Genomic DNA, 27,925 nt, shown 5'->3' with positions numbered 1-27,925 from the left:
GACAGAAAACTGTAGCTGTGCAGGAACGGTCTCACAGTTTGATTTTTATTTTTAAAATGACCATTACCAGTTCAGTAATACTATATTACATTATAATCAGTTCAGTAACTGTCCAGTGAATACGGCGATGAAGAAATAGAAAGCTAGTATAGATATACTTATAACAAACTGCTCTTGCTGTATACTGTATCATATTTACACATTTTTAAAAACACTACAAAAGAAATGAATAAAGGAACAATTGTATGCTTGCTACAAGTCGACATGAAACGCAGCCTGCAACCCATTTCACTTCTATATTGTGAAACATGATATTCGACGGTACAAAAATTCATTTTTTTCCCCACCAAGGAACTAATTTAATTTTGATTTCATGGATACTTGACTTTGAATATATATGAAATACTGAACGCTATATTGTGTTGAAATAAGTCTGCCTGTAGCTGTGTGCAGGAAGAGTGGGGTAAGATGTGTCACCCATTTATTCTAGCAAACTGTGCATGTTTCTTGTAGAAAAGTGATAAGCAGTAAACATATTTTTGGGTCGGGTTATGAAAATGCAAATTATGTGCAGCAACATATAGACTTTAGAAAGGGATTATGCATTAGTAAATATATTCACATTTTCCCAATTATTCAATGTACCCCATGATATGTCACAGGTTACCCCTAAAACACGGGCAAGTTGTGTCACTGAACCACTGTGGCTATTAGACACTTTTCATTTCAGTCGACATCCTGAAATATGATGATAAATATTAAGGTACAGTCACATTAGTTAAATTTCAGCAGAAAATTACAGGAAAAAAAAGGTCCATTGTCTATTGTCAATATAGTGTAGAGATGCTTGATGCACAGCTCACAGTCATTTCAAACCCAGCAACTTTCTATTGGTCAAAACAGCGAATCTGTGTGAGTAAATATTTTTCCGGCACAGAATAAAAAAATCAAAAAGGACTTTTTATCTCACAATTTATTTTTATTTTTTTAAAGTTTATATCTTATTCATTAGAAAAAAAGTCAGCATAGTGGCATATAAACTTGCAATCGCGAGAAAAAGTCAGAATTGTGAGAAAAAACTTGCGAGAAAGAAGTCCAAATTTGTGAGATAGTCGCATGTACCTTTTTAATCTTTTAATTCCCTGGCAGAAAATAAGCTTCCATAGATTTCACCATTCAACGGTAAATGTGACAACACCTTTAGTCTTGTGTTTGTGTCAAATAAATCTTAATAAGCGGCACAGTTTACCCCACTCTCCCCTACTTATCATTCTTTTATTTTGCTTTTACTGAATATTAATAAATTATAAACGACACCATTCAGTAGTTAATATACATAAATTCATAAGAACGTTAACAACAGTTCTCAGAACCTCCTTCTAATTTTCATAAATCATAAACTCGAAGTGCTATTCTAGCAGGTGACCTTTGACCTGAGTGGATTCAATTGACCTATTTCAGCTGTTTATACTCTGAAATAAAAGTAGTCAGTTGTACGATGACAGTAACATTTAAAAAGCGTTGTGATTTTTTCTTTTAGAGAAAAAAAAAATCCATTCAGAGTCATCACAATCATCATCGACTCATTAGCATCCTTGAAAGATCACCATTAGAAATGTTTAAAGTTATTTTTACACAGTCCGTCATAAATGCGGTGAACTTTCACAGTTCCTCTGGACACCCCAGAAGCTCCGCCCTCATAGTGATGCGTCCGTACCACGACCACGGAAGAATCCGGACGAATCGGGCGTAGATCGGCGGATCAATCACATTCTTTCTGTGTGTTTCATTGTCAAAGTTTCCTTGGAAGATCTGCCAATGACGCAGAAGGACAAAGAATTATTAAAAATGCTGAATCAGTTGAAAGCAAGTTCTGATGTCATTTGAAAAAGTGCACAATAATGTGGTGGTAAAATAGGCCATAAAAGCAAACGTTTGGCTTTCATACACCCTTAACCTGCGCTCTTTTAATAGCACTCGTTAAAGGACGTCGTTCACAGATTAGTCCTCGGAGAGAATCTATTCCAGTAGACCGTCTCTTATCAGCGCTGTCAGAATAGATTACCCACCCAACACCACTAACAACCCCCAACCATGACCTTACAGTGTGTGTGTGTGTGTGTGTATTCAGAGGACAAAAACTCTGTCTCTGTGTATTCAGAGGGAAGGAAGAGGGCTATGATGAGAAAAGATCACAAAAGATCTTAAAAATGAAAGTTATGTCAGTATTACTCACAACTCATTAATAAACCTGTATGACTTAATTCCGGGGAACATACAATTTTGAAAAATGTGCTAGTCATCATCATTCGGAAGTCATTTGTTAAAATGATTTAGTAATAAATAACATTATTGGCCTAAACTACCATTCAAAAGTTTAGAGTCGGCAAGATTTTTCAATAGAAGTCTACACAGGACACAGGAAAAAAAATTATATTGTGAAATATTTATTAATTTAAAAGACCTGGTTTGGTTTCTATATTAAATGTAATTTATTACTGTGATTCAAAGCTGAATTTTCAGCATTATGATTCTTCAGAAAGCATTCTAATATGACGATTTGCTGCTCAAGAAGCGTATTATATTTCATATTATTATTATCAATGTTGAAAACAGTATGTGCTGCTTAATATTTAGTAGAAACAGTGATACATTTTTAGTCAGAATTCATTGACGAATAGAATGTCCCAAAGAACAGCATTTATTTTAAATAGAAATCTTTTGTAAAATTATAAATATCCTTACTGTCACTTTTGATAAATGTATATGCATCCTTGCTGAAAAAAGTATCATTATCTTAATGACCTCATACTTTGAATGGCAGTGTGCTTATATATTATTACTGTATGTATAAAAGTCTTTTTGTGTTTATGTAATTACAAACGCTGGAAAACATGCTATGATTATTTCTAGACTGTCACTGCATTTTAGTTCTCATATTAAACAATCTACCCGGCAACAGTGGCTGTTAGAAAATAATATAGTTATATATTGAATATAGCCAAAAATCGAAACAAATTTTATCTATATTAATATAAATTATTCATATTTAATAATTCTGATTATATTTAGTTTAAAAATAATAAATAAATAATCAATCAGTCAGTGTACTCAGAACACCTTAGCAATCACATAGCAACACTGGCATCAGTCATGTTATATTTGTCTAATGAACGTTAAATAGAAACAACTGTCTCGCTCTTCTCCACAGAATGACTCCTGCTGGAGTTTTGTGTCTGCCAAAAGCTTGAAAAAGCTGAAAAAAAGTCCTGTCAGCTGCAGCCGCTCCGGACGGGAAGCATGGAGGTGATTCTTCAGCTGGAGGTGAGAGATTGTCATAAAAATGCTGAGAGCTTTAAAATTTCTCAAGGCTAATGCCAAAGTCATGTCCTTCACTGAGTTTGTGTGAGAGGCTCCATCTATTCCTTACAATCAGCTGAGGGAGTTTTATAAAAGACATTCAATTCTCATAAAATGTATTTCGAATAGCATCAAATTCCAAAAATGAAGCGTAGGGGTTCGTTCACATACTCTGTTGAACACAGCAAGTGTCCTACCTTATCCTTCTGTTGCTTCTCATCCTGATATATGAGCCATCTCTCTCCATCATTACTGAATGCCAATTTAAAGGAACCAACGAACTGCACATGCCCGAAATCTTTGGCTCCTTGGGTGATAATTCCTGTGATTTTGGTTGTAATCAGCAAATCCATCTGGTGATAATGAGACAGAGAGAGAGACAGAGAGAGAGACATACAATATATCACTTAAGAAGCACATTTTACGGTAAAAAAATGTTGTTCGTAGAAAATTTTCTTTTCTTTCATCAGCATACACAGCTAAATTTGAATGGCAGTCGATGGAGAAAATGGTGTAGTGAGCTCAAAGGTAGATTTCAGCAACAATAACATAAAATGCTGCAAAGGGGAGAGTAAAATAGCAGGAGTAGCTGCGCAAAAATAGAAACGGGGCATCCAACTGAAGGTGCGACGGGCTCTTGCAACGTAGACACGTCTAAAAGTGTCGTTGTAAAGTAGGTTATACCTCTGCAAATGACTAGAAAGGTGTCTGAAGTTAAAACAAATCTCACACCTGCTTTGGTAGGACTCACTCTCAGCCTGTTATCTGTTTAAAACAGCCTTTCACGGGATGATTGACGTCAGAGTTTCCTCTCGGAGGACCGGAGTAAATCAGCGGCACTGACACCGCAGGAACATCTCCAGGCCGCTGGGTTTTTGTATGTCTATTACTTTAGAGGTATTACAGGGTTTCACGGGCTGCTGTAATGAACTGCTCTGAAGCTTCTTGTTTTCGCTAAAACAGTAAGACCTGATTAACGAACTTGGCTTTTATTAAAATAAGCCGTGCCTCATGAAGGTAAAGATGATGATGCCCAAGGGCCTGAAACTACAGTGTGCTTCTCTCGAAATCCATCACATGCATTTCTGGATGGTTAGGGTTGAACTGAATTGGCCACACCCACAGGGCGTGTTTATGTAAATACACATGTATTTAAAACTTAAAAAACTTCATCGTTTAGGTCAAATAACTTTCTAATAAGATTAATTATAATAAAATAATTCTAATTATTTAAGTCTCTACATTTTGCAGACTAATGTATTTTTCTCAGCTGAAGAACTCGTTGTGAAAATAATTAATACAACCATCAAAGTAGAATTTAAATAAAAGCACCATATTCTTTTTAAATAGCTCTATAAAATAATGACATAATTCTCATGATTCAGTATAATTATTATATTGAGGAAATGAAAATGTATTAAGTATAATGAAATAAGTTAAGACATTTGTACTTATTTCATTAAATTGAATAAATCACATCATTTATATTTTATTCTTTTTATTTTAAAATGAAATTTTTATTCTTAGTTTAGAGAACTAAGATTCTTAGTAGTAAAATAAATTATAAATGAAAATGTAAATATAATGAAATAAGTTCAAATGTAGGCTACTTATAAGTACGAGCACATTTGTACTTATTTCATTACATTTAATAAATTCACATCACAGACGACACTTTTGAATATTTTATTCGATTTATTTTAAAATAGAATTTCTATTCTTAATTGTTTTTACAGTATTGAAATTAGTTTAGAGAAATATCTACTCAAGTCATATTACATATATAAATGTTTAAATAAATATTAAACTTGCTATTTTAATAATTATTAATATAATTTAATATTTCTGGAAATACCTCATATGATAAGATATCATATTCATATTAAACAATATGTAGGCATATTATTAAAATATACAGCTGTTATATGAATAAGCTATTCCGTTTCCTACATCCTGAACGGGACACAACTGCGCAGTCAGTTTCTCTCTCTCTCTCTCTCTCTCTCCCTCCCCTCCTGGCTCTGTATTATTTTTTCATGAGGACTGAGGTTCTGCTTTCTGACCTGGCCTGACGTGAGCGGCATTCATAGCAGCTCTGCAATCTCAGAGGAGTGTTTGAGCGGCTGGGCTGGGCTGGGCTCTGCAAGCGTGCCGGTGTCATATAATATATACATTAGGCTGTTCTCTCGGATCCAATTTCCCAATCTCAGTTCAATGGATGCAGACTCAGCCATTTAAAAACATCACGGCCCTCCGTTCTGAGACCGAGCTCAGATTTACGGTTCACTGATAACGATAACAGTCTACCGGTTTAGCTAGATTAGTGACGTTGGTGGTACAGTAGCTGACCTCAAACTGACCTGAGTGTACATGGAAGATTATGGATGAAATGAAAGATTATCCTGCAGAATACTGATTGATATGGCATGGGAAATTTTGGCTAAAATCATATAAATAGATTGATGCCACATCCTACCACCCACCATGTGTCAAATTCAGCCCACTTGGATTTCTAAATGATCCCATCGGATGAAATAACTTGATATGGTATCCTATTTGGTGCCTCCTTAGAAATCCTGAAATCACCACATACATTTTCTCTGGTTGTCACCAGCTGTTTATCACTCCAGTTTGTGCGTGTCACTGTGTGACTTTTTAACTCCCTCAGAGGCAGAAATTGAAAATGAAAGTTTCTGCGACTGTACAAAGTCATGGATATTTAATGAAGTAAACATTGTTTAGCTCATGATTGGTTGCCAGAGAGGGCTTCATAAACCAGAATACATAGTGTTTTTAACTATGGGTTAAAAAACAGCGAGAACACAGAGAAAAGCTTTATATCGTATAACTTGCTGATCTATTTCGTTTTAATGAGCAAAATCTATATTTTTTCCTTGCTGAATAAAAGTATTAATTTCTTCCAAAAAATGTTTTACTAACCCTAAGCTTTTTAACAGTAGATATATATATACATTGCCTGGTTTGTCTGGATTTCTGCAGCAACATTCAGATGGTAATTTGGCGTAAACATCATGAAAGCATCATGGATCAATCCGGTCTTGTATCAGCGGTTCAGGCTGCTGGTGCTGTAATGGTGTGAGGGATATTTTCTTACCACACTTTGGGCCTATAAGTACTATTTGAGCATCGTTTAAACACCATAACCGACCTAAGTAGTGTTGCTGACCATGTCCATCCCTTTATGACCACAGATGGTGTACCATCTTCTGATGGCTACTTCCAGCTGGATAACGCTCCATGTCACAAAGCTCAAATCATCTCAAACTGGTTTCTTGGACATGACAATGAATTCACTGAACTCAAATGGCCTCCACAGTCACCAGATCTCAATCCAATAGAGCAGCTTTGGGATGTGCTGGAACAGGAGATTCGCATCATGGATCTGCAGCAACTGCGTGATGCTCTCATGTCAATATGGACCAAAATCTCTGAGGAATGTTTCCAGCACCTTGTTGAATCTATGCCACGAAGAATTGGGGCAGTTTTGAAGGAAAAAGGGGGTCCAACCGGGTACTAGCAAGGTGTACCTAATAAAGTGGCTGGTGAGTGTACAGTATATACAGTAATAGTGTAATACAGTATGAAAGTCTAAAGTCTGACCTGCAGCCACTGTGATTGGTCGTTATTGGCTGATGTCCACGCGTTGACCTTGCCCTGTTTGTCCAGTCTGGCCTTGGAGGGTTCCCAGGAGAACATGTCCATGTTTAGGGTCTGAAACACACTGGAGGAGGTTATTTGATAGTCCTGGATGTGTCCGGTTTTCATCCCCATGGGCTCTGAGCATCCTGAAAAACAATTGCAAGAGTGAACATAATTCTCATGACTCATGACTGTGTCGAACACTGCGCCCATAGTGTCAAAACACAGACCTGTGAGCTCACAGCCCAGGAGCTCCATTCGCAGTGTGCAGTGTTTCCTGCAGACCTGTGGGTAAATGCGGATATACTGCGCTTCAATCGGCGGGCTGAAGGAGTTGGCAGAGGGGGTGTTGTTATCGGTATTTCCTGTGAACATCTGCATTAAAATAACAAAACTATTAATAATAACTACTATATAATGATAAATCATGTAATAAGTTAGTTACATGTTTCTCATATGACACTGCACTGTTTTTAACCCACATACACTTCTGTTCAAAAGTTCGGGGTCAGTAAGATAAAAAAATAATAATAATAGAATATAAATAATAAATAATAATATAATAAAATATAAATTAATACTTATATTCTGCAAAGATGTAATAAATTGATCAAAAGTGACAGTAAAAACATTTATAATGTTACAAAAGATTTCCATTTAAATACCAAATAAATGCTGTTCTTTGACATTTCTATTAATCAAAGGATCTGTAAACAAATGAGCCACGGTTTCCAACTAAAATATTAAGCAGCTCAACTGTTTTCAACATTGACAATAATAAGAACAATTTTTTGAGCGGAAAATTAAGCATATTAAAATGATTTCTGAAGTATCATGTGACACTGAAAGCTGGAGTAATGATGCTGAAAATTCAGCTTTGCACCAAAGAAGTACATTTTAAAATGTATATAAAGAGAAAACAGTTACTTTAAATTGTAATAATATTTCAAAAATATTATTAATATAATATTACGTAATATATAAATAGCCTTGGTGAGCATAAGAGACTTCTTTCATTAAAATGTTGTTTTTTTTTTTTATACTGACCCCAAAATGTTAAACAATAGTGCATTTTAATTATTTAATATGATATTAGAATTTTAATAATGATATAATTTAAAGTCAAATCAATATGTACTTTTATTTATTTATCATTATCATAAAAGCCATAATTCATATACAGTATATAGCTGGCCTAAATTATGATAAATGCTACATTGAAGGGATAAAATAGTTTTCAGGCAGATTTGTTGCAGATATATTAAATCAGAGGAGTCTGACTGATAAAAATAAAAACTGGAAATAGGGCCGAGTCGGCAGGAGAAGTTCTTAAGCGGACAGTTTCTTAATTAAAAAAAATCCCCCTAGGGCTCTCTCATCTCGTCTGGAACGAACGGCGTGCCCCGTCTTACCATGTCCTCATCTGTGTCCTTGACTTTAAACATGCTCCAGGCCTTCCCGTCTTCGCTGTACGCCACTTTATATGATTTCACATACTCGGGGCTTCCGATTCGCTTGGCACCCTGTGTTATCAGTCCGGTCACCCTCATCCTGCGCTGTAGATTTATCTGTGAGGGGACAGCACAAAATCGATAGCCTCCGCTTACAAGATGAACGAGTGAAGCCTCGTGGGCCGTGGAGTAATAATTTGTCCCTATCAGAAATTGCTGTGGTAGAGAAAAGAATGGCTATGTATCTGGAGAAGGGCTGTGTGGAAGTTAGCTATGAAAGTTTGCACTGTAAAAAGCAAATAAATCTGATTTAAATTGTAAATAGAGTTCAACAGTCGAGTTCTGGAAGTAAAAAAAGGCCACTTATTTTTTTCCATAGGGAAATGTTTTTTTATACTTATAAACAGGGCCTAAAATTAACACTCGCCAAGCGCCAAATGCAAGTAGAAATCAGCGTTGGTGAGTATATGAAACCGTGTCAATCACCAGTTGTCCGGTAACATGTTTATGAATTGAAACAACGCAATGTTGTGAGAATATAACGTTAACGACGCTCGGGACAGTTGACGGGCCAGTGCTGCATCGTCACGAAAGTTTCAACCAAGCGCAAGAAGGCGAAAAACCGAACTCAGTTCGTTACTCGCTCACTGTCTGAAGTTTTCTGTGCACAAACATTCGAAGCGCGCTCCCAGAAAGCTCTCTTTCGTGTCTTCTTGCACTTGAAAGGACAAATTCACATGAAGTATCCTAGTAAACAGTCCTTATGTCTTAAGTGAATGCAAATAGTTGAGAAAGAAAACGCATGTGTGTACAGTAACAGTTTAGTGGATCCGTGCAGGTCTTAGTGACATCAGCCTAATAGTCCTGCTGCTGTCAGTGTCATTAATGGAAATCATCAACAAAAGACAAAGAGAAAATCACTTACTGCTCTTGTCTGAATCACTTTTTTAAAGGGACTATGTGTAGCTTTTTAGGTATTTTATTATCTAAAATCAATATTTTTATTAATAAATATGCCCTCAATGGTGTACAAATACCTATGCCAATGATCAGACTAATCCTCGTAAACGAATAATTTATCTTTATATACATGGGACGGGTAGGTCCACGGAGGCTTCCATGTAGTTCCGCCATCTTGAAGCTTTTTAGCACATAACGGCTACCGTAGATGCAACGCGCATTTGAAAAAGTGAGGCGCTGGAGAGCATTATTCGTTTGAATGCAAAATACAATTTCACCACTAGATGGGAGAAATTCCTACACACAGTCCCTTTAAAACGGGGCTCAGTAGTTTCGGGATTTCTTCGCTGTATTCTCGCTTTTTGCTCGCAGGTTTCTCTCTAGAGCTCCCCCCACAGCTTCGGAATAGATATTTGACAACACTATTGTAAAAACTCGTTGGCGATTCTCAGACACGCTAGTAGATCAACGAAATCAAAGGAGATGGGACATTCTTTAAAACGTCTTCTTCATTCGGGTTCGAACAGCGTGAGGGAGCGCAATAATGACAGCATTTTAGCAGATTTCTTTTGGCCGTAAAGCAATTGTTTACATCGCGAGACCTGATATCACGCGAGACTTCCTGACGCGGCGGCCGGCGACCCGCCGGCTCAAAGTTGCAAGTGCGTGTTTTCCGCTCACGGGCACCAGGGGGGTGCGAAACGACCACCATTCAACCCGGAATAAGTAATATAACCATTCCAATGACTCTGAATCTGTTCAGTTAAGGTAAAAAAGTTACTTAGTTCACCTTTAACTTTAATAAGGATTAGTCTATGTTTAATTTATACATTTTTACAACAGCCATGTTATTTTATATTTGTTTACTTTATTACGTTTCTGAACCTGAAAATTGTGAATTTTCACTGGTGTCATTACTGCCTGTTTTTGCAAAAACACTTTCATGGCCGTCTGTAACCATTGGCAGGTGTGGAAAGAAGTTAATTTTAGGCCCGGCTTGTAAACCTTACAAGGCAGACCTGTTGGGAGTTGCGAAGTTGTTAATTATTAATTAGTGGTGAAAAACTACATTACCCATGATGCTGTATAGAAAATTCCTCTAATCAGAGAGTAGTGGCGAGCAAATCACCCCAAAAGAACTGCCCAGTCCCAATGAAGCGCCACGACTCCAGACGGCATATTTTGCAAGAAATTTTAAATATATAGATATTATCATCAACTTTAAGTGAATTGTTTTTTACACCATAGTTTTTAATTCAATTATGTAATTTGCAATGCTTCATGGGATTGTAGTTCTTTCCATCAGGAAAGTCGTTAAGTCCAACTTAATGGAAAAAATGCTTGCAGAACCAACATCGCTGAAACTTCCCATTGGCGGGAACTAATGAACTCCGATAGTGTTGGTAACAGTTTACAATAAGGTTTCTTTAGTTAACATTAGTTAACTAGTTAAAGGATAATTCCGGTATTTAGCACTTTGAGTCTCTTTTCTGGTTTGTTTTGGATGAACTAGAGTGGTGGACACCGAAAGTTTGACGATGGGTCCTGTCTCGACTTTTTGACTCGTTTAGAATCGCCTTTGACCGCTTCAGAGTGGCTGGCTAATACCGGCATGCACAAACATGTCCTTAAAACAACCCTTAACGTTCGTTTTCAAAACTGTGCAACTCACCGAGTGGTTAGTGGTGTTCGTTGATGATAAAAAACAAATATATCGGCGCAATGTATGATTTCAATCCGTGTTATTTGCTATAGTGGAACTATTTTTTCAGATACCCCACAACCGCGTATAAACTTCCGCTCGATATTTGAGTCTGAAGCGCAGTAATATCAATGAGCAATGAGTCCTCCAACAGAAATCAATGGGATTTTACAAAATGCCAAATAAAACACGACAGAAACTGTATTTCGCTACGCTACTTGCTTTGGAACATCAACGAACACCACTAACCACTCGGTGAGTTGCACAGTTAAGTTAAGGGTTGTTTTAAGGACATGTTCGTGCATGCCCGTTGCCAGCCACTCTGAAGCGGTCAAAGGCGATTCTAAACGAGTCAAAAAGTCGAGACAGGACCCATCGTCAAAATTTCTGTCCACCACTCTAGTTCATCCAAAACAAACCAGAAAAGATACTCAAAGTGCTAAATACCGGAATTATCCTTTAAAGGGTTAGTTCACCCAAAAATGAAAATTCTGTCAGTAATTACTCACCCTCATGTTGATCCAACCCCGTAAGACCTTCGTTCATCTTCGGAACACAAATTAAGATGTTTTTGATGAAATCTGAGAGCTGTCTCACTCCTCCATAGGCTTCTAAGGGAATGAAACTTGCTGGCCCAGAAAAGTTATTAAAGAGATCGTTAATATAGTCCAAGTGACTACAGTGGCTCAATCTTAAGTTTATCAAGCGACGAGAATACTTTTTGTGCGCAAAAAAACACAAAAATAATGACTTTATTCCACTATTCATTTCCTTCTCTCTGGGCCTCGAGTCTTTTCATGTAGTGTTTTAGCGCAGCGCGTCTGTGTTGCACGTCACCACGTAGGCTCACTATTGGCCTGTCATGTCTGTGATGCGTGTGACGTACAACACAGACGCGCTGTGCTAAAACACTACGTGAAAAGACTCGAGGCCCAGAGAGAAGGAAATGAATAGTGGAATAAAGTCGTTATTTTGGGGGGTTTTTGCGCACAAAAAGTATTCTCGTCGCTTGATAAACTTAAGATTGAGCCACTGGAGTCACTTGGACTATATTAACGATCTCTTTAATACATTTTTTGCGCCAGCAAGTTTCATTCCCTTAGAAGCCTATGAAAAAGTGAGACTGCTCTCAGATTTAATCAAAAAATATCTTAATTTGTGTTCCGAAGATGAACGAAGGTGAGTGACAGAATGACAGAATTTTCATTTTTGGGTGAACTAACCCTTTAACATGAACTAATAATGAACTGCACTTCTATAGCATTTATTAATCTTTGTTAATGTTATTTTCAAAAATTTACTACATTATTCAAATCAAAAGTTGTATTTGTTAACATCAGTTAATGCACTGTGAACTAACATGAACAAACAATGAACTGCTGGATTTGTATTAACTAACGTTAACAAAGAGTATCAAATCCAGTAACAAATGTATTGCTCATGGTTAGTTTATGTTAGTTAATACGTTAGTTAATATGTTAGTTACAAATGAGACCTTAAAAAAGTGTTACCATAAAATGAATACAAATTAAATGTATTTTATTTATGATTCATTTTTATTTACATTTGTTTTTGCTTTAGTAGAATGACAATGTAAAGGCCAATTATTTCATTTGGAAAACAAAGTCTTTACATCACACATTTTTATTTGGGGTCCTTGCCATCTAGTTGTTTGAAAACCCATTCTGGGTTGGATCACCACTTGATGTCCAATATAAAATGTGGGTCCTGTTGCAAAAACCAACTCTGACGCAGCAATGAGAACATCTTAGGACTAGACAAACAGGTAATGCGGTTTTCCAGCAACAAATTGAGGTCTTATTTAAAAGCATATTGGCATCAAAGCCTTCTTTAATCTTGAGAGCACAAAAATTGAGTCAGGCTGACAAAGGACGCCAAACAGAACAAGGCCAGGGACGCTGGTGTTGAGTGGGCATAGCTGGTGGCAACGTGTGGTTACCACTTAAGTCATTACTGTGGCTGTGAACACCCACAATGTTCTTTCTGTGTGTCTCCTAATGAAATCGCGCCTTTAGAAGTCCTAAAATCTCTAATGTAATTTGCCTCCAAGTATAAACTAATTACTGGGGGGTGTTTATACTTTTCTTAGAAAGCCGTTTCTGTGCTGGATGGTTGGTATACAGCTTTGAAGTCATATTAAGTTAGTTGTTAGCTAGTGTTTTTGCTAAGGCAAGCACCACTATTACTATTGCTATTTAAAAAAGTTAAATAGTTATTTAAAAAAAGTATGAGATGAGACTTGAATGTGTCTTTATGGTGACATTAGATTGGCAGATTTTCATTTAATGCAGTCAATGTGGCAGATTACCTGAATCCACGGATATCGGTCGCCCTCGGCTGCGCTCCAGGCATTGACGAGGCCCTTCTTGTTGAGCCGGGCGAAGTATGGGAACCACTTCTGCAGGCCGAACAGAGCTCGATGTGTGGAGGAAGCTGTTATCTGCTGGTTCGAAATGATCCCTCCTTCCATTCCTAAAGGTCCAGAACATTCTGAGAGAATAAACATAGAGAAGAGATGATCACATATAACATATTCTCATCTTAAAATATTCAGTTGTTTCCTTCTCATAGACATTTAACTGGATTTTGCTCTGGTGCTGGTCAGTGTTATTCAGGTTTTTTTTTTGCAGAATTTTTTACTTCATCGGAATGGTACAAAACTTGGTAAAGGTTTTGGCACTTTCTGTGTGAACACACACAAAAAAATTATGGACATGGTTTAATGGTCCTGAACAAAATAGTCACACTTGTATAGTTTTGATTTGTATTCATTGGAAATGAATGGGAGATGAATTTCACCTACTGGAAAAGTTTGGTACTACGCCCAAACAAAGTCTTACTGAAAGCTAATTTTTTAAAGATATCAACCTCAAATTTAGAACACAGCTTGTTTAGATTTATGGCTTTGATTTTCCTCACAGTTTTAGAAAATATATATTTCATATTAATTGTTTTAATTTTTTCATAACAATAAATGTATAATTGTTGTAAAACTTTTTTCAAGTTTACTTTTTACAACTTTTTTCACTTCAGCAATAGTCTCTTTAAAAAGAGAAAAAACTTAAGTCTGTGCTCCAAATATTTATGACAGTTTAAAGTGGAAATTTAATTTTCAGGTCTATGCTCCAAAACTGAATGAACGACTCTTCTTCTTACTGAATCAAATGCATACAGCGCCAGATTAGTATAGTTTGATTTAAGAACGGATGACTCTTATGAGTCAATTGTTTTTAGTTAATCAACAACATACCACTCGAACAGTGAAGTACGATTCCTGCAAAAATGACTCTTGTGAGCTGGTTCTAGTGATTTAGTGAATACTAAAAATTCATGTACAGCTTACAACTTAAGTTAAAGATACAGAGGAGTTTTGTCAGTGAAAATAAATGAATGAAATATGTTGTTCAGTATATAGGCTATATAGCTAAGATGTGTTATTTTAGTATTATTGAGATACTATTCTACTTTTCCATTAAAATTGTATTTTTATTTAAAGTTTTAGGGTTATTTTTATTCATATGTCTTTATAGTTTTTTTTTTACTTATTTCAGTTTTAGTTTTATTGTTCAAGTTAAACCATGAAAATGAGAAATATTTTCTTGGCAACTAGCTGAAATTAAATAAGCTTAAGTATTTTACAGTGTCCTTGTTACATAGGTTACATGTACTTACCATAGTGATAAGAGTAAATTATGCATAATTACATGCAATTAACCCTCAACAAAGCCTAATCCTACCCTAACCCTATAGTAAGTACATGTTGTTAATTATTATTACTCAGTACTTTAATATATAATTACACTGTAACAATGACACCTTAAAATAAAGTGTAACCAAGTTTTTATATATATGTATATTCATTTTTATATATAGTTTACGTTCATTTTATTTGAAGCAACGGAAAATTATTTTTTATGTTTTAGTAAACTATAATAACCCTGGCTAAGACCAATAATTAGATTGCATTTATATATTTAAAAAGTCTGAACTTAACTCATGTGAGAATTGATTTTAATCGAATTATTATCAAAATTATCTTATTTGGAAAAGTCTCCTGAACTATTAATAGAAAATGTTATTTTTTTTCTTTAAGAGTAAATATAATAAGGGAAGATTAAGCAATTCAAAGGAATACCACAAACGCAGAGTTCTTTGGTCTCAAATGCTAATATCATAATATCATTCTCGCAGGTTCCCGCCACAGGATCCGTGTCGGCCTCTGAAATGCCATCTTTCTCCGTTTTGTCCTCAAAAACATCTGTCAGCCCTGAGCTTTTGGAGGCAGCGTCCTTGGATTCATCGATGGATGTTGTGTCCTTGCTCTCACACACAGAGATGCTGTTTTCACTCTCGAAGCCTAAGATGTCCTCCCCAGGGTCATTGCTGTCATCGTTTCGTCCACCTGCGGAGATGGCCCTCGCTCGCTGGGATATTAACGGAGTACTTGAACCACTTAATGTTCCACGCGCCGACTGTGGAGATTCGAAAAGGAGCCGTAGGCTGTTCAGACTTGCCCGAAGGGAGTTTTGCCTGCTGTGCTTGGACAGCATGATCGCAAACCAAACCTTATGAAGGGATGTAACATTATATATGCTCCTCTGAGAGCCGTGTAAGTAAGAGTGCATGACTTTAATCTTCAGCTAATTCTTTTATGCATTCATAGAAGTGTTAAGCTACAGATAGGGAAAATCTTGTTTTGAGTCAGCACAAAAATACCAACAAATAAGTCATGGCTATGAAAGTGTCGGTATTCTCTCGAGTCCTAGAGCGTACGGTGAGTTATGAGGCCTTTCTGGCATGCTCAGGCGCACAAACGTCTCGGAAATGTTGCATGGACAAAAATAAGCAAAACAGAATCAGTTCCCCGCCGGAATTCATTGAAATGACAGAATGATTTCATGAGCAATGTGGAACCCTACTCTGTCAATGTCATATTGGCCTCATTCACTCAGATTCTCCTAAAAACGCGGTCGAAGGGAGATGGCTCTCATCCCCAAGTTGACGCACAGAATCTAGTTTTAGTTTTCTCCTCAAGAGATGATAACAAATATTTACGCACATGGGTTTAATTAAATGAGGTGATGAAGTCGATTCTCACTTACTGTACTGACAGTTCCGCCCCATGTATTCGCCGGGACATTGGCAGGTGTAGTTCGCTGGCAGGTCTGTGCAGCTGCCTCCATTTTTGCAGGGATTTTTCTCGCACTCGTTAACATCTGAAAAGACAAGCAGACATCCGCGGACACCTCAGGAAATGATCCAAAGCGACAACTTGAAAAAAGATCCAAAATGTCAAATATTGTTTCTAGGGGTGTCACAATATATTGCAATACAAAAGTGTAGTTACAATAGTGACAATATATATTGTGTAAAGTTCACCCAAAATAATAATTCAAGTTTTCAGAGTTTTAGCGTCAGTACTACATTCAACTACTATACAGTATATAATGCTGAATATAATGTATAATAATGCAATGGGGGAATATTTGATAATGCCAAATGTCTTATGTTACCAGTAAAAAGTGGCCTACATTATTTTAAATATACTGTATATAGTCAGTGACAGAGTGCAAGCATATTCATCTAAAATAATTCTGTATTTTCAGCTTCAGAATCATCAATATTTGTATTCTGGTGTCACTATTGTCCTGTGCATTGGGTTACCAGCACCAAGTCCAAGTCTATTCATTTACACCCACAATGCAATACCAAATTTAATCAACAGTACATTTTTTGTTAACCTTTTATCATATGTCTTGGAGTATCGCGATAATATCGTATCGCGAGTTCAGTATCGTGATATGTATCGAATCGTGACATGAGGGTATCGTTACACCCCTAATTGTTTCTCATTATGTGTTGGTTTGCCACAGCGATGAAAAATCTCTCTCATCATACAGAGAGGGAAATATTATTGCTTAAATGTTGTCCATAGGAGACTTTGACACTTAAGCATATTTTAGGGAAATGTACACATAAGATTGTATTGGCCACCAATTCGCCAAAACGTAAAATAGTTACGAATTGCCACGAAAGTTCCCGTGATGTTAATTTCATAAGCAAGCTTTGTGACATGCTCCTGGCAGAAACGCTCATGTTGTCGTATGTTAGACTCAAATGCTGCACAGACCTCTGGCTTTGATTTTTAAGCAGAACGAAAGGAACTCAAGAGACTCGTTACAGACAGCATGACGCGGGGTCATCCGAGCAGAAATTCAGGGATCTGCAAGGTGAAGCAAGGCTCAACTGTGTCAGGTATCTGACAGAGATAAAGCACACCTTTGGGTTTTCCACAGAAGAAGAACACAGGAGGGCAACCACCAAATCCACAGCTTAAACAGCGTCACAGAACAACCTCAAGAACAAACGTGGGATTTAAGGATTTGATGTTAGATTTCTCTGATGGGGTGGTGTCAGAGACTCAAGAGTAAAAAGAAAAGCTAAAGGAATAGGACTTTTAAAATCTCATTGCAATTTCAATGATGTTTATGTTTTTAGAAGAATATGTGAGTGGGTCTTGATCATTGTCACGATGCTGAAGTGTTTTGGAGGGTTTCCAGCAATTTGCTGCAAAGGTTTTCAGAGTAGTATGTTGCTATGCGGTTGCTATACTAGCCTAAATCAGTCTGATATTCTGGTCTCTAGATATGCTTCAATTCCCCTCTCAGTCTACAGGGTTTTTTTTTTTGTTTTTTTTTTGTGCTCATTTTATCAGAAAGTAGAGCAATAGTAGTAGTAATGGCGACACAATCACTCCCCAGATGTAGTTCAGTTTAGTATTGAAAATTACAATCGTGTTGCATTTTAGGTGCATTTTACTTGCTTGCATTAATCAGGCTGTTTTTGATACTGCACATTTAAGCACTACAATGTAAATCGCCTCTGTTGTGATATGCTAACCTGTAGTTCTCACTGTTCTCACCTGGGTGCAGTGATGAATATGCATTGATATGTAAATGTAGGTGGTCATATGTCACTGTGCTCATACTGTACTTTTGATGATGACCATCAAGGGCCAGATTTACTAAACATGTCAAAATTAGCATGCAGCCAATGGGAGTGGAAATTTCTATGGGTGATCTACTGACAAATTCAATTTCATCTCAGGCGCACAATCACTTATGCCTTTTTTGGGTTGTAAGTACTGGTGCAAATACCACTAAACTGACTACCGCAAACCTTAGTAAATCACCTTGCATGATTCATTTAAATACTATCCACCCATACATTTTGCGTCTGAAAGGGAAACTCCTACAAATGCATATGCAATGAGGTCAGACGCTAAAATAATTGTCCATGCTTTTTCAGCGCTAATTTCTCATTGTGTGTCTTTAGTAAATCCTGACAGTATGGTTTTTAATTTCTAAAGAGGGTTTGCATTGGCACAAGCTGTTAGTAAATCTGGCCCTTAGAATTTAGTTTTGCATTATGAACATTAGAATATGTCACATTCACACAACCATTCAAAAGTTTAGGGTAGTAAGAAAAAAAATGGTAATACTTGAATTGTGTATTCTGAAGTATGCATTAAACTGATCAAAAGTGACAGTGAAGACATTATGCCTATAATGTTACAAAATATTTAAATTTCAAATAAATGCTGTACCTTTTAACTTTCAGGGTTTCCACAAAAATTTTAAGTATTAAATATTTTCAATATTGATAAATATCAGAAATGTTTCTTGAGCAGCAAATCATCATATCATCAAAGGATCATGTGACACTGAAGACTGAAGTAATGATGCTGAAAATTCAGCTTTGCCATCACAGGAATTAATTACATATACATAAACATATATTTATTCATATATTTTTTTTCATTATTTTTTTTATTTTTTTAAAGAAATTGTGGTAATTCATTGAACTCTTATTTAAAAAAAAGAAAAAAAAAAAGAAATCTGTTTCCATTATATGACCCCTAACACAAAGCATTGTTTTGTTTTTTTGGCACATTCATAGTGGGGAACGACCATTGGCATTCAGCCTTCAAGTCATGTGCATCCAAGCACCGCTGTCAGTTGCGATAGAACAAACTCAGATTCCTGATTGGAGGGATTCCCTCCGTGGGGCCAAAGTCCAGGCAGTCAAGCAAGTAAATTGGTGTGAGGAGCAGAGGGGGGTTGGTCAGCTGTCACGCTGGATTTGTGGTACTGTACGCTACTTCCATAGGAAAACACAGAGCCTCTGACCTAATAAATGTCATTTTGAGATGGCCAAGTTCCTTTTGGTTGCCTCTTCTCCTGATCAGAGCTCGTGCCATTGTTGAACACATGCTGATTTCAGCACTCCATTCTTAAGAAATGCAAATTCATTGTGCTCAGTTGTGCCAAGGCAACTAGGTTAATGAAGTCAGTGGTGCTTGACACAGAATAAACAGTAAGTCAGAACCAGCATCAGATCCTGGCATAGCCGATACAGATGAGGATGGCAGCACTCCCCGAGGTGGCATGCACTTCACTTATTTATGGCTCCTCTACAACAGTTTCACAGGATTGCACCAGTTCTCCTGTGAACCTCTTATTGAAAATGAATTGTGATCTAGCAGGTAACTTTCCCCCTGCGCTATACTCCGCTATACACACATTTTAGGCTTAATATTAAGAAATGTGCATTGTGCAATAAAGTACTCCAAATAAAGTTTAATTATAATATTTAGTAAGTAAGTCTCAAGCGATATGTCAGTAAATATGATAATGGATTTGTAGTATACTTTTAAATACAGTTTTGAAAAGGTTTTTTTTCCTCTATAGGGCAAGCTTTGCGTTATAATAGGCTAATGGTCTAAGCACCGGATGTCATTTATGTGTAGTGACATCCATGGTTTTTTATACATGTCACACTCAGCTAAACATCCTACATGAGGCCAATGCTGTGAAGTCTAATTATAATGAAAAAACTGATCAGGTCATGGGGACTGGGGCAGATAATGAATCTGAATGTCATTCTCCAAAAAGAGTTTTCTAAGGCCGTTGCTCAGTCTGTTTTCGCCCAGCCTCCAGCTGCTAATAGTGGTGTCAACAATAATCGATTCGGCGATGCATCGCAATGCGGGGCATGCACGATTCAGCATCGATGCGGCAAAGTGCCATAATCGATTATGTCACTGTTTTAGGGGTGTAACGGTACGCGTATTCGTACTAAACCGTTCGGTACAAGGCACGCATTTTCAAACCGAACGGTTATTTCAAATGTAAGCGCGTCGCGAGCGCGCTCATAATGTAGACGCTGGCGCGACCACAACATCAAATGGCAAACGCAATGTAAGCGGAACGAAACTGAGCTACTCGTGACGGACTGTTTATCAGTTTGGACCAACGCAGCGCGAGCCGATCTTATACTACACAACGCTAAGAGATCCAGTAAAGAAAGCATTTGAACTCGCCACTAAAGTAATAACATCGCTGCGAGATCTAGTGAGAAACATTCACATTTCTCCGTTATTAACGGATCAAACAGCGCTGACGTGGAAACCAGGAAGAAACATTGTGACATGAATGAACTATCCAGTGTCCACGGATCTGCAATATTCACCATGGATTTACTGTAGTAGCCTAACACTAACTGCAACTTTGGAAGTTTGGCAGGAATAGTAGGCTATAATGCTTTCAAGTAACGTTATGTCGGATTTATTTCGACATTATGAATAACATTGCTGCCCTCAAATGTTAATCTGAACTAAAATAAACATTTGTTTATAAGCACAATTACATTTAATTTTTTCCAAGGAGCTGTTTTGTTTTATATGCTCCAAAGAAGAGTCAATTATAGCTCCATCACTGCTCAAAGAAAAAAAAAAGTCATACTTTATGATGTTAGTTCTAATAAAAAAAGAATAAAAAAAAAAAATCAAGGAAATTTCTCTGGCATTTCTTTCTTTTTGCTGTATCGAAAACGTACCGAACCGTGACACAAGTGTATCGTAGCCTATTGAACCGAACCATGAATTTTGTGAACCGTTACACCCTACACTGTTTATTTTCTGGCCTTGAGTTGGACAATAAAGTTGAAATTTAATTTCAAATGGTTCTCAAGCAGTGAGAAGAGAAACATTTCTCATTCAAAGCACTGAAAGCAGTGATTTATGCTTTCTTTTTCAGGTTTGAAAATGTCATATCCAATACCCTGTACCATTCAATTTTATTTTATTTAATGACATTTATGTCAAAGATACAGGAGAGTGATAATACACACATAGCAGCCAATAAAATCTGTTGTTCAATATCTGACTGCTTGTATTGCCTCATGACTGATGAAAATTTTGCCTTGTTGTGTGCAGTAGAATTTTGATGCATCGCAATGCATCGTAGAATCGAATTGAATCGAATCGTTACCTGGTGAATCGTAATCGAATCGAATCGTGAGGGCAGTGCCAATGCACACCCCTAGCTGCTAACCAAGCCTCGGTGTCTTATCTTTCTCAGCTGTACTTTCACTCTGGCATTAATTATAGACTAGGCTCAGAAGTCAATTCAGGAGACAGTGCAAATTAAGGTCACTGATGCACATGTGCGATGCGTATTAGGCGGTATAGAACAGAGCACAATATTCCTTCTCCTAATCCATGAAAAATGCAGGAGGTGTGAGGTAACCACAGAAACAAGAGAATCGTGACAAAACAAAACAAATAATAACAAGCTCTTACAGCAAACAGACAAAAATAGCTGTTTGCTAATTAGCCTATGTATTTAAAAAAAAAAAAAAATCAGATAAAATGAAGCAGAAAAACATGGATATTCACTTTATTGCGGATTCTGTTTCTACACAAGTGAGACTAATGCCAAAATAATACACTACAGCAAGTGCGCTGTCCTGTTGTACATACTTGACATGCGTTCATTCAGTACTCAAGTGGGCGATAGATAGTGGGCATTCATTCAGATGTATGTAGCTTTAAACTAGACGTGTTATTATTATGGTAGCTAGAGATAGAGATTTATGTATATTTGTGTGTGTGTGTATATATATATATATATGTTATATAGGCTATGTTGTTGAAAGTCCCCCTGTATTCCCCCTGTAGTCAATCATTTTATCCCTTAAAACTCACCTTTGATCACCAAAATGACATAATTAAGCATTATTTCCTTTAAAAAAAATGATTCATGCCTTAAAATAGCTTGATTGTAACTCTACACCCTTGCCTCATTTAGTATACGTAGTTCTATGAATATGCAAATTAGCCCCGCCCCCACTCACTCACAACAGCTCAGAGATCCACTCGTTGACGATCACATGTTGTTGATCAGGGGTGCGTTTCCCAAAAGCATCGTTAGCCAACTATGTTCGCAAGTTCCGTTGTTATCAGCACACTCTAAAAACTGCTGGGTTGTGTTAACCCAATTTTGGGTCAAATATGGTCTCATTTAAAAATGGACAAATTGCATTTTGGACAAAATCAAAAATGGACAAAAATGCAATTTAAAAATGGACAAATTGAATTGGTCACATTAAAAATGTAAACCAACGGCTGGGTTTGTCCATTTTTAAATGGAATTTTTAACCCAACGTTGGGTGAGACCATATTTGACCCAAAATTGGGTTAACACAACCCAGCAGTTTTTAGAGTGCATAGTTCAACGAATCAGTGTTTCCCGAAACCATCGTTCTAACGAACATTCGCAAACACCATCGCAAAGTTGTGTGGTTGAAACGACAGTTCTCAACCTATAGTTAACAGCATAGATTCTAGTTTGCATGACATGTGCACTAAATAAATCCTTATATTGAGCAAAATAAGCAAGCTGACATTCAGTACAACCTGTGTCTTTTATTTAGAATACATAAAAATGTAATTTACGTCTTTTAGTTCGTTAAGAGATTTAAAGCACCGTTTTTGAAGACTGCCCATGTGCGAACGTGCTCTACTATGTAAGAACGAGCCTATGATTGAATCTGGAAATAAAGCAAAATAACTGAGAAAAATGAGAAATAGTCCTCAGATGTCATGTCTGTAATTTATAGCAAAACATCTAGCGTTAATTCGATCTCAAACAGATTCATTAAAAGAAGTTATTACTCCACCACGTGCTTGACGTCATAAACTAACGTGGTTGAACGACCACTTGGCGACAATACGGTTTTGGGAAACAGTCGTGAGTAGCTAGGTGATTTCTTCAACCACGTACTATGGTAGTTAAGCAGCAAGTTACGTCGTTGTTCGGGAAACGCACCCCTGATTGGTTACAAGGTAGTTTGTGACGTCAGAAACACCAACGATTTCAAACGGCGTTTTTGTGACTGTCTTTAGTTCACTGCAGTTTTAAGGAGAAAGTACTCAGCAATGGTGTTGACATGAATTTACACATGGTTTGTCTTAAAGCATATTAAAAACACCACATACACATAAACAACATTAAAAACTTGATTTCCCCACAGGGGGACTTTAAACACATGCAAAAAAGAACTTAAACACCTGCACGGCCTGGAAGAGAGCGAGCCTAAGCAAGGTGAGAAAAGTAACTTAATGCATTACTTTCCATAGAAAGTAACATAATTAGTTAACACATTACTTTTAAAAGTAACTTACCCCAACACTGTATATGTAGCCTATATATATATAGGATAGAAACATATCTGCTGATAAGGTACACTCATATTAATAAGTTTCCTCATATTATTACTGAAACTATAATAATGTGCCTAAAAAAGACAATGTTTCTTACTGTGTTGGCAGTGGACACCATCGAAGCCAAGTGGACATCTGCACAAATATCCAACAAAAGTGTCACCGCGGTAGGTGTCACTGAGTTCACACACCCCTCCGTTGTGACACGGGTTCGGGCGGCAGAGCCCTGCATCAGAAAAACACAGTATCTGAAATCTGCAGGATTCATTTGAAGTGGTATTTAAAGTCATACTCGCAGGTTCATGTGTAAGTGAACTTGATGTTTAGTAGTGTGCTTGATCACACGCACTATTCCCACAAGGTGATTATTATTTCATGCTTTTCAGCTCAGTCTGAACATCACACTTTAAATACTGCATTGGCTGTAAAAGACGATTCCAGACAGTGTGACTTCCTAATGAACGTTAAGCAGATGTTTAAATGTGAATTAACAAGTGAATGGAAATCGAGGCCGACATCATTTATGTTCACGGCTCATAAGCCGAACATGAGCCATCTGCTTAATATGGCATTCATATTTGGAGTCTCAATGAGTAAGCTCGTTTGAACCTGTCTTAAAATGAGAAGAACAGACCATTAAAGGAGACTTCAAATAAACAAACTCACCGATTTCAGATTGCTCTTCCCAGCCTGATGCTGTTGAGAGAGCAGAATGTACAGTTTGTGAAATTCGGATATATTCTATTGTCACTATTAAAAATAAAGATTCCAATTAGATGAAACAGTAGATCCTTCTAAAGCTCCACTACAAACTTTGAATTCATTTACAGGAAAAGAATGTAAAAATGCTACAGTAAAAAACAGTTATTTGGTTAACTTACCACTTGCTTAAATTACCTTACCATACTATACATGTTTATTATATGTAATTGTATTATAAAATACTGTCAAATAAAAACTTTGACTTAATATTTTACAGTGAAAAACACTAAAAGGACATTCCCATAAGTCTCTGCCTGACACCACATATGATTATATTTTGTATAAATAATTTTATTTTCTACATTTGTAAGCCAAAATTCTGATCTGAAGAACCATCTAGCAACTCAAGAACAGCCAAAACTGATTCTTAATAAGAAAAGGGTTCTTTGCTGAATCTAAGAATCTTTGGAGAAGCTTTATTTGTATGAGTTTGGAGAAATAAAACATCACTGTAGGCCCGTTCACACCAAGAACGATAACTATAAAGATAACGATAAAGATATAGTTGTAAAAATCATTCAAAATTTAAAGAATAGCAGAGTCCACACCACAACTTTAACGATAAAAAGGCACTGAGAAACGATGTCGTTGGAATCACTTTCAGAACGATCTTTCCCAGCCGATGAACGATAAAAACACTGACAGCCAATCAGAATCCATCATGCTTTAAAGAGCGCGAGCATTTAAAGGGCCAGATGATAAACTTAAGTGTGCTTAGAATAAACAGAACGATGTTGGTGTGGACGCTAATATAGTTATCATTATCGTTATAGTTATCGTTCTTCGTGTGAACGGGCCTTTAAACCTTGCAAACTCATACGTCGTCAGATAATGATAAATAGGAAAAAACTCAACTCAGAGGTACATATCGCTCCATAAATGTTGTCTTACAGAGAAAAATCTCAAGAAATGAAATCTCATGGGCCTTTAGGCTTCTCGAATCCAAAAGGACACATTAAAAGTGGCTTAAAAACTCACAGGAAACATTTTCTTCAGCTGGTGTAGTGGGACAGTCAGCACCGTTCTCACACGGAACCGGTTCACATACTTCACCTACAAAACGTGTAAACGTGTAACCAAACTGTATACACAGGAAATGAATACATCTTCTTTTCCAAAGACAAGTCAACTCGATAACTTGGAAAGGTGTGTTGCAGACTGATGCAGTTTGTGATGCTATCCTTAGCCACGCTGCATGTCATTTCCACCTGAATTATTCAGCCACAGGAATCTGGAGTGGAACTTTGTGTTTACACAGGTGTCCGTGTCGGCTAAACTTTGGAATACACTTGCTGACTCTTAAAGATGTTTAAGTGATGACAAAATGTCAGTGCTTCAGAAATGTGTGAGGTTAAGTGAGATGGAAAATAGGAGAAAATTATTTGTGTTTAAAAAGAAACACGGCTGATGGAGCTGTCTAGATTCACAATGACCCGACACAAACTGAGGGCATAGAGCTCAGAGTGGATTATAGTAGCACGATCCACACGGTACAGTGAATTTCACACTGCCAGGAACATTTGTTGTGTTATGTGCATTGATACAAAAACACTGGCACTAAAAACTTGCTGCAATCTGATTATGGATAGCACAGTAAATCTGGAAGGCAATAAATGATTCCTCAAAGCTTACAGTTCTATTTTAACAAAACCCCTACCGAAATGTACCAAGGTAGGCCTAAATACAGTTTCCACCAAAAAGTAAGCCTAGTTATTGCTACTGGGATAAAACTGTGGTACTGTAACTTCACCAGCAAAAAATACTATGTATCATGGTAATAATGTAGTTGTTGGGACAGGTACCATGCCAATATCATGTTTTTGTACATGTGGTTTGAAGAGCACTACCAAAAGTTTGAGGTCAGTAAAAATTATTTATTATTATTATATATAAAAAAACACATTACATTTTCCACAAAAATATTAAGCAGCACAACTGTTGTCAATAGTAATAATAAATTCTTGAGCAGCAAATCATCATATTAGATTGATTTCTGAAGGATCATGTGACACTGAAGACTGGAGTAATGATGCTGAAAATTCAGCTTTGAATCACAGGAATAAATTACATATTTATTATTTTAAAGTAGGCTATATTGAAATAGAAAACTGATATTTTGAAATTGCAATAATATTTCACAATATTTCTGTTTTTACTGTAACCTATTACACGGTAGATTATATGGTTTGTATATTTTACAGAAAAAAAACATGGTATTTTGGTGGAAACTATGGATCATAAGTACATAGTACGTTTTTGTAAGCATCTGTGATAATACTTTTAAGAAATTGTAGGTTTAAAAACAAAACAGGTTTCAATGATATATGTTTTTTGAAGGAATACACTGTTTGAAGTAACCTAAAAACTGTAGTAAATATGGTATTTTGGTTGAAACTATGCACATTGTACACATTTTGTAAGTGAATTGTGTGAAAAAACAATAGGTTTATAGCTAAAAACAGCTCTAATAAGTAAGATTATACAAAAACTCTATCAGTTGATTTCTAATGACATCTCAGTGACAGTCCATTACTGAGTCATCCGTAAAGGTCAGCAAGAGATGCACATGACATTTAACAACAATCACACTGAGTTAAGCCATTAAAAACACCAAGGTGATGTTTCAGTCTTGCAGATGATAGTCTTTTGATGCCTATTTATTGTTCAGATGACCTCTGGATCACCTCAAAGTAATATCAAACAAATATCACAGATCATAACAGTTATGAGCACTGAAACATGGACAAGCTGGCGTTTTACTATTCATTGCCATCTTTATGTGTCAAGCAGATGCATGTAGGCTACTTGGATTAATATCATATTTAATTGAACGTCTTTTAGAGGGCTCTGATCAAGTGATCATAAGCCCGAAATAACCCAACATCTCATTATCATCTCCCTCATGAATTATGTCAGAGGACGTTTGAATAAAACGCCTAAGTGATGCTGCTGTTATATCCGACCTGTGAATAAACGCATTAAACGTTGTCTGGAAGTTCTGGCGTGTGTGATGAACTTAATCTAGGTTTGTTTTGTGAAAATGCGAGTCGCATGTTAAACACAGAGAGTTGTGTTCAGTGAACTCACCCGTGGATGTCGAATGTGGGATGGACGCGGCAATGCGGGCGACCAGGAACAAAAATAAAGGAAGCATCGCGAGGAAACTTGTGTATGTCCGCTGGTTCTCCGGTAAAGCCTCGATCCGTCCCGTGTTTCAGCTGCGATGATGCAGATCTAATGTCAGAGAGATGCTGTGACTCCGAGCAGTGATGCTGCTGCTGCTGCTGCTGCTGCTGCTGATGCTTCTTACTGCAGTGATGAAGATGATGATGGAGACTCGACACTGGCAGGATTCACAGCATCAGTGAAGACGCACCCACTGATCCATTCATCCGTTCATCAAATAATAAACTTTAATATCTATGGCATACGGGGAATTTAAAT

At 36.9% G+C, this 27,925-nt stretch overlaps 1 protein-coding gene across 3 annotated transcripts; it reads right to left on the bottom strand.

The window, feature by feature from the left end:
- Positions 1-2: 2 nt before the first annotated feature.
- edil3b (EGF-like repeats and discoidin I-like domains 3b) lies at positions 3-27,765 on the bottom strand. 3 transcript variants are annotated; one of them, XM_084401144.1, is made up of 11 exons: positions 27,569-27,765; positions 25,460-25,534; positions 24,386-24,415; positions 23,817-23,945; positions 16,257-16,370; positions 13,463-13,644; positions 8,433-8,588; positions 7,251-7,395; positions 6,982-7,166; positions 3,558-3,713; positions 3-1,812 (listed from the first exon to the last, which is right to left on the bottom strand). In XM_084401144.1, exons 1-11 carry the CDS (start codon positions 27,633-27,635, stop codon positions 1,663-1,665), a joined length of 1,389 nt encoding a protein of 462 aa, XP_084257270.1. In that variant the 5' UTR covers positions 27,636-27,765; the 3' UTR covers positions 3-1,662. The 3 variants fall into 3 exon arrangements, with proteins under 3 accessions (XP_084257270.1, XP_084257271.1, XP_084257272.1); XM_084401145.1 differs by lacking the exon at positions 25,460-25,534; XM_084401146.1 differs by lacking the exons at positions 23,817-23,945; positions 24,386-24,415; positions 25,460-25,534.
- Between the last annotated feature and the right edge of the window lie 160 nt (positions 27,766-27,925).

The sequence above is a fragment of the Rutilus rutilus genome (assembly GCF_951802725.1).
Source record: "Rutilus rutilus genome assembly, chromosome: 25".
Lineage (NCBI taxonomy): Eukaryota > Metazoa > Chordata > Actinopteri > Cypriniformes > Leuciscidae > Rutilus > Rutilus rutilus.
Note: the sequence above shows the minus strand (reverse complement) of the source record. Positions and strands in the feature narration are given on the sequence as shown.